We start from the raw sequence: 13221 nt of genomic DNA on the forward strand, positions 1-13221 counted from the left end.
GTTATCAACCTTGTCACCACTGAGGAGAAAGGTAAATATAGCTCAATAGCTTCATTCACTTGGCACTTTTCAATGGTACAGAGGAAGAGACAAGTGAGCTTACAAAAATATTGGTATATATGAGTCTCTGAGGCTTCAGATGTTTTGCAGAGTGCTAGCACATAAAAGGGTTTCTGGTTTTGTGTGTCTCTTTCCATTGCTTTAACTGCAGGGATCTTGTTTTTTCTTCTCAAGTCATACTCTGTCTCAGTGATCATCTGAGAGGCAATGAGAAAAAGAAGCAACTGGGTGAAGGTATGAGCAGTAGCACACATATGACACAGTAAAGCTACTATATCATCACAGCTGCCTTCACTGCCCACAAAATTCCTTTCTGTTGAGCTGAGTTAATTTAACTGTATACCCTATTACTTTATATGGGTAAATATAAAAATATATATTATGGTATTGATAGGAAAGCCAAGCTCATATATTGAGCCTATTCTTTCTGTGCTAACATATAACTGAGTGAAGAGATGTTTTGTTGAGACCTGAGATCTGTCCCTCATGACTACGTTCTCCCAGAAGTCTGTAAATGATACTACTTAACAACTACAAAAAAATCTCTGACTTGACAAGAGTAAACTAATGACCGAGGGACTACCCAGCATCCTGGCAAGTTTTTCTGTCAGGAAAAGAAATTGACTATTTTGTTCCAAAGAGATGAACATGGCTATTGCAGGACTGGAGGTGAAGCCTTGCTTTGAGAAGGCAGCATTCACCTGTCTCCAGCCTGCCCTCCCTCAGGCCTGATCTGCTCCCTCACACCCCTGAAGCACCTGAAGCTCTCCCAGAACTGCCAGCAAGGTCTCCAAGCCCTGTCAGATACTAGGCTGTGGGTGAGCAGCACATCTCTAGCTACCTTGTTCAAACACTTATTGTATTGATGTTGATAACCCTGTGTTAGGCCTTTGGGAATTGCACTCTGGGCACGATTGTATTGGGTTTGCATGGCAAAGTTTTCGTAGTGGGGGTCTATATGAGTGGCATCTTTGAGTAGATTCCCATTGCAGCCCGTGGTGAAGGCCCTGGTGAGACAGGCTGTCCCCCTGCAGCCCATGGAGGGCCACAGTGGAGCAGAGATCCACCTGCAGGCCCATGGAGGACCCCATGCTGGTGCAGGTGGATGTGCCCAAAGGAGTCTGATGCCGTGGGAAGCCTGTGCTGGAGCAGGTTTGCTGGCAGGACTTGTGACCCTGCAAGGGACCTGCACTGGAACAGTCTGTTCCTGAAGGATGGTATCCTGTGGATGGGACCCACACTGGAGTAGTTTGTGAAGATATGCAACCCGTGAGAAGGACTCATACTGGAGAAGTTCATAGAGGACTGTCTCCCGTGGCAGGGGCCCCACGGTGGAGCAGATGAAGAGTGTGAGGAGTCCTCCACCAGAGGAGGAAGAAGCGACAGAGACAGTGTGTGATGAACTCACCACAGCCCCCATTTCCCAGACCCCTGTGCTGTTGAAGGAGGAGGAGGTAGAGAAATCGGGAGTGAAGTTGAGCCCAGGAATAAGGAAGCGGTGGGGAGGAGGTTTTTAAGACTTTATTTCTCATTACCCTACTTTAACGTGATTGGTAATAAATCAAATTAATTTCCCCAAGTTGACCCTCTTTTGCCCAAAACGGCAATTGCTGAGTGATCTCTCCTTGTCCTTATCTCGACTTATTTTCTCCCCCCTGTCCAGCTGAGAGGGGCAGCGACAGAGCAGCTTTGGTGGGCGCCTGGCGCCCAGCCAGAGTAAACCCACCCCGACGACGAAGCCAGTCATAGACTCATAGAATGGTCTGAGTTGGAAGGGGACCTTGAACATCATCTAGTTCCAACGTCCAATAAGCGCCAAAACTTATTTGCCACCTGACTCGGCAAAGCAGCGCAAGGCGGCTTTTTCCCTCGCCCTCAGGGTGCCGTCTCGCAGCAGAAGGCGTCTCCGCCAAAAACGCGGCGCTCCGTTCGTCTCCCCCTTCAGCCAAACGTGCCTCCCGGCGGTGAAGCAGGAAGAGGAAGGCGCAGCGGGTAGGCGCGGACAAGAAGCAGAGCTGTAAGAAAAGAACACCGTCCCGGCGGAGCCGCCGGCAAGCGGGATCCGAGTCCCAACACCCCAATGAGAGGACCCCGCGCCGGCCCGGCCCCCGCCCCGCCCCTCCGCGCTCTGGGCCCGTCCGTCACGGGCCGCTGGCGGGGAGGACGCGCTCCCATTGGCTGGGCCCCGGAGAGGGCGGCTGTGGTTGGCTGCGGCGGCTGCCCGCTCGCGCGCGCGGGCCGGTGGGAGGCGGCGGGGCGGGCGGCGGCGGCCGGAGTCGCTCGGCGGGGGGCGCAGCATGGCCGCGGCGGTGGTCCCGCGGGCGACCTGCGGCTGGTGGCGCTGGCACCGCCGGGTGATGGGTAAGGACCTGCCCCAACCCTCGGCTCCAGCGGTCCCGCTCTGCCGGCCGGGCGGGGAAAGGCCGGGCCTGTCCCGGTGCTCGGCCAGGGAGCGCAGCTGCTGCGCTGCCCTTGGCGGGCGCGGGCCCTCCGAGCGCGGCGGGCCCGGTGCAGCTCCCCAGCCGCCTCGCCGTGTGGCGTCCCCGGTGAGGACCCCCCAGGGTCACGGCTGGCGCGGACACTCCCGCTGCCGCGTTACTTGGGGCCGCCGCGGAGCTTCGGAGTGGCTTGACTTAGTAGATGTTTTCAGTCATTTGCTTAAAATAGCGTGCCTGGAAATCATCAGAGCCCACAAATGCTTCCTGTGGCACCAGTGACATGTTCGTTGTTACCTAGGTTTGAGCTGTTCAGCCCTCTCGGTCATTGCATCCGAGGCGTAGTTTCCTTAAACTGAAGGTGAATCCATCGGCACTTCCTCCCGTGTCAGCTCCGCAGGCACTGATCCTCACCTGTGGTTGGTTCATGGGCAGTGGAAGGAGCAAACACTGTAGATGTCCTCTTGGTGCAAGTGAAGGAAGACTGTATTTGCAGAGCTGAACCTAGACGACCTTTTCTGAATCCTGAAAATCATGCAACTGTTTCCAAGCAATTTAATTTCTAAAGTAAATTATTGAAAGAAACCTTCAGTAGTCTTTTCAGTGTCATTTTGATGGTTATCTGTTGCTATTGTATGTCAGGCTCACATAGATGAAGGTGTTTAAAGTAGCAAAGTGGAAGAAATAGATTCTTTTAAATGGTATATGGTTCTGAAATCTGGACACTTAACAAAGTGTTTCAAGAATTACTCAATTACTTTTAAGTAAGCAACTTTAAAAAATTTAAACTGATGAATGGAAAGCATTTGATGCTTAATTTTGGCATTAGCTTTCAGTGCTATATTTGTTTCACTGTCTCTTTTACAGTAATGCATTATGTTTTTATAGTTGCAGCTGTGGTGTAATAGCTCAGGTGCAGCAGGCGTATTGGTCACGTGCAAGTAAAGTTAAATACAGGATACCTGTTTGTGTATTTAGTACCTTTTGTGATACCACAATTGAAAGCAGTAGCTTTCAAGGTATTTTGAACTTTCTTTGCATGGTAGCTGTAAGATATTTCTGTAAGAGCTTTGAAATGTACTGTCTTGGTCAATATTTCAATGGTCATGTTTAATATAGAGCATATGGTGGGGATCTTGTTTCTTGGTGGTGAGCATAGGTGTGAAAAGCAACCCTAGACTGGCCCTTAAAGTTGAAAAATACAGTTTGTCTTTACCGTAAGACCTGAGCAAGAAACTGTGACTAAGTCTAAGGAGAAATTGTGACTCTCCCAAGAAACTTCCATAGAACAGAATTTCACCCACAGAGTTTAAGATCTGACTTATTTAGTCGGTAGTGACTATGCTGAAAGTACTCTTGACTCTGAGAAGTGTTTATGGGATGAAGGTCTAAGCATTAAGCCTTCTTTACTGCTAAGCTCTACTGCTTAGTTATATGTCAAGGTTTTCCCATCTCTAACGCGTTTATTAGGTTTGCCATCCTTTTCTTTCATTTTAAGTAGTCTGAATGTTGTCTTTTGGGCAGTGATTTCATCAGCTGTCCTTCTGAGTGAAAACGCCTCCTAGTGAAGGAACTCTGCCAGCTCTGAGAGCTGTCACACCACAGCTTGGTTAGTGAGTGGGTTGTCTTCATTCTCTTATTGAATGTTCCTTGATTACTTGGTCAGTCACTCTTTGCAGCTGGTGCAGACTATGATGGATTGTTTCTTCTGTATGTTTGTTCCAGAGACTGTTAAATTATCTAGGAGGAAAATAAAAAGATGAGGGTAGATTTTAGAGCAGCATCTTGGATATGTATTTGTATTAGCAAGTTGGATAGAGACTGTGTAGTCTTGTGATCTGCCCCGGCAGACTCTGACAAAGGTGCTTCAGGGAGGGGGTTTCTATGATCTTACTTTAAAATATGTTTTTGACGGATGTGGAATCCCCTTCCTGAGGACTGCTAGGGGGGATGAAGAGGATGTTAATGAATTATGGTGTCTGAGAAAGGAAGATTTTCTGGTGAATGAAGATTCATCAGCTGAGGGAGCTGCTCATCAAAGAAGACAGTACCCTGCTAGAGAACGAAAACATCCTGACAAGTAGTTTTGGATGAGTGGTAGGGACCCATTCAGTTAGTAGTTAAATAGTACTTTTGCTGATGCAGGAGCTGTGTTTGAACTGTTGAATGACTTCATGCTCTGGTGCAAAAGAACGTTGATTACTAAGCAAGGATTATGACAGAAAGACCTGCTGCTCCAAAGTCCAGCACATTACTTAATTAAGGGATCAAGTGTACACTTGATATTCTTTTTAGGTGAAAAGTACTTACTATAACGTTTTCTGTTTAATGTATTAGCAAACATTTAGTGAAGTATAGCTACAGATAAGAAAAATGAGGTAAGAAGACTCTGACTGTTACAAGATATCATGTCTGGTTTTGATCAGTAGACCTTTACAGAGACAAGAAAAAGCAAGTGGGATGTTTCAATGTAAAGCTGGCCAAATTTAGAGTATTATAATCTTCTTAAATTATTATTTTGGCAGAGTGCAATTCTCAAAATCATTGCATAACCTTTAAAAGCCAGTGATCCCAGAGCAATTTAAATTCCATTGGCAAAGCTTCTAGGAGCAGAAAGATTCTACCTATGTGTAGCTGGCCTCTCTAACTTCTATGTTTCTTTATCTAGTTTACTCCAGGATCTGGTTCAGTAGAGGTTTTATGAGTTTCCATAGAGAAGTCTGCACAAGACACAGCAGCTCTCTCTGATCCTTTATTTCAAAGCAGGAAGCAGAAAAGCAGTGGTGTTTTCTGTTGTGCTTGTACCAGAACTTCAGATGCTAAAACAGTGGGAAAATCTTTCATTTAGTGGCTCATATTGTCATCATGTTTCCGTCTCCTTGTCAAGTGACTTATGTACTTTCTCATAAAGCCCCAAGCATAACCAGCAACTTCATAGTTGAGCTTCCTCTGGGCATCTTCCCCTGATCCTGTTAAATCTCACCTACTAGGTTGGAAAAGAGGTCAAGTTTCACCGATCCAGAGAGATTAGGAATATTAATATGAACCGCAAGTGCTCTGATTAGGTAATTCTTATGGGACAGGACAGTGTGGGCTATTACCTCTTGTGCCATTTGGTGAACATGATTCAAAATAGATTTTATAAGGCCACGAATCAAGTAATATAGTTGAAATTACATTTGAAAGTTACTTGTTTCTCAGTCCTATTCTTGGCCAGTTAGGCTGTTCTTTCTCTCAGAGTACAAGTATATTGGACCTTTTCCAGCTCTGCTGTCTGTGGTCCTACCCGGCTATTAGTTCCTTTTTGTTTGAATACAAAGAGGTGTCCTCAGTACTGCATATTATAGTGTTTGTGCAGTCTAGTATTTGCAGTGAAATCAGGGTACCACTGGAGCTGGAATTCTTTCTTGAAACTGTAAGAGTCATTACTTTGGGAGATAGTGTAAAACAAAATGTAAACATCTGAAATTATCTAAACTTGTAAGTGTCATAGTTCAGGTTAAAAATAAAATTGCTTTCAATATCTTTATGTAGAATCTTGGAAAGGCAAGTTTTAGGTCATTGACAGGCCAGGTATTCTAAGGAGAGCATTGCAATCTGTGCATTTCTGAAATTAAACTCTTCTGTTTTGTTCAAGAAAAGACATTTGTAGACTCAAACTCTTGCTGATTTTTAAAAATAATTTTATAATAATTTAAAATAAGTTTAATTTAAAAAAATTAAGGTAAAATTAAAGTTCTGAAATTGCAGATTAGATCAGATGTTTCTATTATAGGCTGACTTTTCAAAGCAAAACATTTTTGTCTGTATTGTCCGTAAGCCTCAGTAGTGATGAGAGGGTCATAATTGGTCTTCCTCATCAATGAAGTCTTCATAGGCATGGGGCTCTGCAAACACATATTCTCTCAAGAGAATAATGAAGAATCTCCTGGGAAAAGCCCAAATTCTTTGGATTCAGTGTAGCTTTTGCTGGTTTTGCTCATAATTAACTAGATCTATAGAGTAACCTATATTGCTGGTTCTGTTCCCAGTGAAGGAGAATTAGTTGCACATGGTATCAGTGATTGTTTTAAAAGTAGATTCTATTGCTCCTACTTCTGATGTTCTGCCCTCTGTTAGAATTTAAATGTGGACTGGGCGTTTTTCCAGCCATATGATTGCAGCAGGTTATTGTAGATTTTATGGTTGAAGTAAAATACACTCAATACCACAGGGACAGTTTCTGCAAATGCTTATACAGTTGATGGGATTAGTTAAGCATACGTGTATGTGGGTTTGCAGAATATCAATCCTTACATGTTTGAATTATACAATTATTTCAAAACTGGGCTTGTGCCATGTATTAAGTGCTGAAAAGTATCTAGATATTCAAGCTGGACATCACTTTCTGTGAAAGTACCTGTGGAGGCTCGTCTAATATGAAAATGTGAAAAATCTTGTCTTCTAAAACATCCTGTGTTTGGCAAAGCCCCACTGTCTTAAGTAGTCATTAAAAATGTGCCACGATTCTAAAGGCAGTTGATTCAAATGTACTTGAAATCAGCTCTGTTAGGTCTGTGAGCTAATTTCATCAGTGCTTTAAAGCAGTTTTCCTGTGGTTGAGTGCCTGGAGATCTGGAGATTTTTCATAGCTGTTAATCAAATTATATCATTTTAAAGTGGCTAATTTAACACTGGGCTGTGAAGAGTTAAACCAAACTAAGAAGTCAGAAACTGACTGGGAAATTGGACTACTTCTCTAACATTTACTTCTCTCCCGATTCCTGTGGATTTTAATATATTGTAGTTAGCCCATAACAGAAACTAAGACAAGAGAAAATCAACAGAGACAGACAAAAGGGGAAATAAAAGAATACAATGACACAAAACTGTTAGTACCGGTCAGGATATGTCACCTCATATCCCAGCCTAACTGGGATGTTGCCACGCCTGGGGATATTGCAAAATGACAATTTTTAAAGGAGGCCTTATAGTAGAAGAATGCATTAATTTCATGGATATTTACCTTAGAGACATAATAGAAATGCATGTTGGCAATAAGCCTGTCACTACAGTCCAATTACCAGTTGATGTCTTAATATTTAGATGTGATGATAGCCATGGAAAGTCATCAAGGCAAAGCAGTCTTATGTGACATGGTAGAGAAAAGGCAGGCAGGATGCAGAGAAGGAGCGACAGAAAGTGGCATGGGCAAAATGTCTTTCTCAATTCCCAACATTTCCATGAAGATCAAGGCAAGATTATGACTGTTGAGGCGAGTGACCAGGTTGTGAAGTAGCTGAGATCTCAGATATGACAAGGGATGAATCAGTGAGATTTAAGCAGATTGTAGATGGCTCGTCTAGGCTGTGAGTGACAGACATCACTGCTGGTGTCAGCACTGATAACAAAAAAAAATAAATTTTTGAAGATGTTTAGTTTGAGGTGATGGTTGGATGTCCATGAGGTGGTGTGAGAAAAGAAGAGATCAGGATAAAAGTGAAGAGTCTACAACAATGAGCCTAGATTTGGTAGCCAGATTTATTCCTCTGGTGAGGTCACTTGGAATTTACAGAAATGAAGAAAACTGAAGTTTGGGAGCAAGGCTGTCTTTAAAGCTAGATCAGATTGCTCAGGGTGTTCCAAGGCTGCTCCAAGGATGGAAGTTCCACAGCCTCTCTACACTGCCTGTTCCAGAGCAGAACCTTTTTCCACACGAGAGATGCTTTTCTGATTTCTAAACAGAATTACCTTTCTTGCAACTTTTGGCCATTGCCCCATGTCCTGTTGTTGTGCATATCTATGAAGAATCTGGCTTCATTTGCTCTGTAACTCTTCTTCCCTCCCACTCCATGGTGGTAGAAAACTGCAGTTAACCTTTGCTTCTCCAAGCTCAGCCAAGACAGTTCCCTCAGCTGCTGCTCATAGGCCATATTCTCCAACTCGTCGGTCATGTTACTTGATGTTTACTGGATTGTCTGCAATTTGACTGCATCTCTTATGTATTGTGCTGTTAGAGAGGAATCACTAGTTTCTTTGACTTCTTGGATATGCTCTTGCTAATGGAGGGCAGAATGTCATTAACCTTTTCCTGCGAGGATGCACTACTGACTCATGCTCAATTTCCACAGGTTCTGCAGAGCTGCCAGCTGTCTAAGCCAGTCCTCAGTCTGCAGTGACATCTCCTGCCCCAAGTAGAGGACATGTATTTGTCTTCGTTGAACTGCTTGAGGCCCATTTCTCCAGTCTTTCTGAATGGTAGCCTTGCCCTGCAGTTTTTCAGCCATTCCCCTCAGTTTGGTGTCACACATGATGTTGCTGAGGGTGCTAATGTTCTATCGTCAATCATTGATGACATTTTTAAACAGCCCCAGTATTGACCCATGAGGTACATCATGTGTAGCTGGTTGTTGATAGTCTTTGAACCACTGATCACTGTTGTTTAAGCCCAACAGTCCAGACAGTATTTCTTCCTTCAGGCAGTCTTGCAGTCAAGTCCATACTTTCCTCATTTGGCTACTGGGATACGAGAGGAAGCTGTTCTGAGAGCTTTGCTGAAGTCAAGGTAAATAAGAACCACTGGTATTAAGGGCTAGAGAAAGAAAGATGCTTAAAACCAGGGCTTGAACCTCCTTGGGAAGTGGGATACTGTGGGCTAACAAAAGGTGCAGTTTTAGATTAGTGTGAGGGACTGGGGAAGGCTGTCTCAGAAACAATAAGAAGACTCCAAGATGGTTACTATGGCTGATGATGCTGTTTTAGGCTCTTTGTTCCCTAGATTTGACATGTAGCACTTCTTCAAAAAGTGATGTACTCTTTTCCTGACTTATCTCAGTTTTCACTAAGCATTTTCCCAGTGCAGATTTATTTTAAATAGTGCTACTTCTCTAGCTATGTAATTGCTGCAGGCATCTGTGGAAACTGTCTCAGAACAAAATTCTCTCAACAAACCTGATTTATTAAATGTGGCACTTTCAGAATAGTGCTGCAGATGAAAGAGCATGACCATTGCTGGCTAAGTAGGAGCTTAAAGTCAGAAAGACTTTAAAATGATTAATGAAGTGTTAGTGGCCTAGAGAGGATTCCTTGCTAAGCATTGAGACCTCTTAGAGTCTCGATCCAGCTTAGGCACGTTTTCTGTATGTGCTCTTCAGAGTTACAGTAATTCTGTAGTTAGTTAGCCTTGTTTCTAGCTGCTTAGTTGCCACACTTCAGTGTTCATTCTGCATAGCTTTTTCCTCTGTCGTAAAGGAGAAAGTATTTTATGTAATTGGCAAAGAAATCTACTCACTGTCCAATTGTACTGCCTTTGGATTTAGAGTAATGAGATAGTGATTGCAGTAGACAAATGCCTGCAGTGCTGCTACTGTCCAGCATTTGATACTCACTAACTACTTATAAAAGATAGCTCACTGAAATTGTGGTGCTTTCCACAAATTGTAGGTTATGCTTCATAGTTCTGTCTTGGTAGTATGGTAAATAGAATATAGAGGTTATTCCTGCAAAGACTTCATGATTTTGTTTTTATACTATATTTGGTTCTAATTTCCAGTATTTAAATTGTGATTACATGGCTCAAAGGGTTTTACCATGATTTAGTATGGAGGTTTTTGTCTTTAGGTTAGTGGCTTGTATCTGATGGTAGGATCAGAAGAATCCAGTTATCTGTGAGGAAGTGCATGAAATAAAGTGGCAGCCTCGGTCCATTTCTAGAGAACAGGTGCTATATCCCAAGGCTGCAAGCGAAGTTGCAAATACAGAGTCTGTAAAATATATATAAAGTTGGATTTTCCATATCCAGTTTAGGATTTAGACACCTAATAAAATACAGAGAATCCTGTGTATTTTAAGTCTGTGTTTGAGCTCTTCTCAGAGCTCAGCTTTATTGCTATATCTTTTGAAACACCCACATTTTCCTAATTACAATAATTTTCTTTGATATGTAGAAAAATCATTCTGGGGTGGTATTTGTGGGCCAAAGTGAACTATAATTTATGGTTTAAACTGTGTAGAATAGGATTCACATTTCCACTTTTTTTCTTTAAACATAAAACTGTTTAAATCATTGAAATCAGATTTCATGGTAGCTTTTATTACGTTATTGTTACGCACTACTCTGAAATACAAATGTAATGATCTTTATTTTTTTTGAAATCAGTGTGTTCTAGGACTATGGCTTCCAAAACCCCAGTTGGATTCATTGGGCTGGGTAACATGGGAAATCCAATGGCAAAAAACCTGGTGAAACATGGATATCCAGTTATTGCATATGATGTGTTCCCAGAAGCTTGCAAAGAATTTCAAGACTTGGGTGCTCAGGTATAGTAATAAACTTCCTTTATTCCAACAATAACTGTGTTGAATGGTTCTTGCATGCAATGCAACTAAATCATCTGCGTTTGTTTTCTTGATTAAGATCACAGTCAGAACTAAAACAGGACAATGAATGCAATGTGAATCTGTAAGGTTTCAGTTGGAGCAAAGATATGATTCTAACCTAAGTAATTTTCCTGTTGTTAGCCAGAATTGCTACTTTGTCGAACTTCTCTGGCTCCTTTTTCCCCTCCCGTTTTTATGAGAATAGGTTGATGGCCTGTTCTTTCACCTCCTCCTTTCTCCTGCTTCCTTCTCCCCCAGGTCTAGATGGCCAGTGGGCTGCTTTTCATCTGGTTCCTACTTTGACCTTTTCAGGTTAAATGACCCTAGTTAAAAGTTCCTGCTGGCATAGCTATAAGGGTTATAGGGACATATGAGCTTTCCTGCTGCGTCAAGGTGCAGTCCTCAGGGGCAGGGGAAAAATCTAATTATTTCAGTGCTTATTCTCTTGGAGATGAGGAAGGATACGGTGAGAGAAGAGGAAGGAATGAAAAGGAAAAAGGAGGGAAGGAATTGATTACATTAAGGAGGTTTACCTTCCTGCCGTATACCCTGAAAAATCTTGGCCCTTTTCCAGCTAGTCCTATGCGTTTTATTGATCTGTTAATACTCCTGGAACCCCATTCAGTCTCTGAGGTGGCTGGGTCATTTCTAAGTGTCTGAAACACCTTTGAATTGTTTTGACATACTTCAAAGCTTTAACAGTTTAGACAGTTGTGGGCAGATGGGTAGGTGCATAAAACACTGGAACAAAAGAACATACTCAAGTAAGGAGCGCAATGCAAAAATAATACTCTGATGTAACAGTATTAAGGATAGGAGGGAATTTTCCAGCAGTGGCAAGGAAATTGTAGGTACATCTAGATAGAGGAACTGTGTGCCTTGAAAGTCTAAACTGCTGGAGCTAATTGCAGCTGTTTTAAATAGTGAGATAACATCAAGATTCATGAAAGATAAAATGATAAAGTACACCCGTTAGTAATTAATTTCAGCTCCCCTTGAATAATTACAGAATCTTGGCCTTAAGTGGGAAAGTAAGCTTTTCAGCTTCTTTTCCTAGCTCCTGTTTTTATTTTGTTAAAGCAGCCGAGACCCTCAGGCATGAAACAGACCTGTCTTTGAGTAAGAAACTGGGCAAATGGGAATCTGTTTTGAACAATTGGTTGTATTTTTAATTCGTATTCTGCAGTAGGATCTCTTTGCTGTGGCTGCCCATTTTGCTAGCTTTTTGCCCTTGTAATAGAATCCTTGGCATTCGCTGCAAGACTTAACATGTGATAATAAAGGTGAACTATAATGCTTTTAAAAATAAAGTCAAAAGTATGTTTTAAGATTGTAAATCACTAAGAGAATACATAGGTAGGCTTAAATACAAATAAAACACACTTCAGGAAAATATGTGAACATAGCTTTCTCTTCTTGATCTATAGGTGTAAATCCTACCCTAACACTTTTTTCAGGAGTTGAAAACTTGTGGGTCCGTGGGGCCTTGTAGAAACTGCTGTAGAAGGAACATTGGGCTCTAAGGGCTGCTTTCTCTTTGGTCTGGCTGATAGGGTAAAATCATCAGGAGTGTTACAGAGGTGAAATGACCCCAAGAGACTGTAAATCTAGCCAAATGTCCATTGTTTAAGGCCAGTGCTGCTACCAAGGTATATGGAGGATGAAGGATGTTGGACCGTTAATCTGCATAATCTGTGACTCTCCTTTCTTTAGCCTCTGAATTAAAGAACTGGGAGGTAGTATATATCAGGAACCAGCCACCCTCCTAGTAATGGTGAATAGTAAGAGGAAAACTGGCTCAGCTGGAGCATATGGAACCACTTGAGGTGAAACTTGGGAGAAAGTTGGAAGGCTACAAACAAGGGAAAATACTGAACAAGACTGTGAGCAAGTAGGCTGCCTCTACACTCTACTTACTGTCTTTCCCCTTCGTCATATTTACCATACTTACCAATTTTTTTTTACGCAGTGGAGTAACTGTGTCACACAGTTACTTTACTTCAGTTTACATGTCTTTGAATCTTATCTCAGATTTAGAAGATTGAGAGTGTAACTGAAGTCATCTGATGCATAAAGCATCATAAAAATAGAGCTTTCTTCAGTGTACAGTAATAATGGCATTTTAGGCTCACAGAATTATTAATTGACTTACCGCAAAAATAAATAAAAAATAGGGAAGCAGCTTGGAACAAATATAAGCAGATGCACATATTGAAGGGCAAACCCAATGACCAGTATGAAGAAAAGTTTCCCCTATCCAGTTGCATACTGAAAAAGTTTGGTTGAAAAGCAAACAAGTATCCGAACATGTACGGAACTCCGTGGGCTGCTACTCTGAGCCAGTATGGTCTGTGTTGGTAATGAACAA

The 13221-nt window shown here is 42.4% G+C and overlaps 1 protein-coding gene across 2 annotated transcripts in view; it reads left to right on the top strand.

The window, feature by feature from the left end:
• The first annotated feature begins 2341 nt into the window (after positions 1 to 2341).
• HIBADH (3-hydroxyisobutyrate dehydrogenase) overlaps positions 2342 to 13221 on the top strand; it is an 87606-nt gene continuing 76726 nt past the window's right edge. The window contains exons 1-2 of one of the 2 annotated variants that reach the window (XM_018075777.2): positions 2342 to 2421; positions 10633 to 10793. In XM_018075777.2, the coding sequence (XP_017931266.2) occupies positions 2358 to 2421; positions 10633 to 10793 (225 nt within the window). In that variant the 5' untranslated portion in view covers positions 2342 to 2357. Of the gene's footprint in view, positions 2422 to 8760; positions 9040 to 10632; positions 10794 to 13221 lie in introns of those variants that run through there. The other variant, XM_018075778.2, reaches the window with a different exon arrangement.

This window comes from Manacus vitellinus, unplaced genomic scaffold, assembly GCF_001715985.3.
Source record: "Manacus vitellinus isolate BGI_N305 unplaced genomic scaffold, ASM171598v3 scaffold_3_pilon, whole genome shotgun sequence".
NCBI classification, from domain to species: domain Eukaryota; kingdom Metazoa; phylum Chordata; class Aves; order Passeriformes; family Pipridae; genus Manacus; species Manacus vitellinus.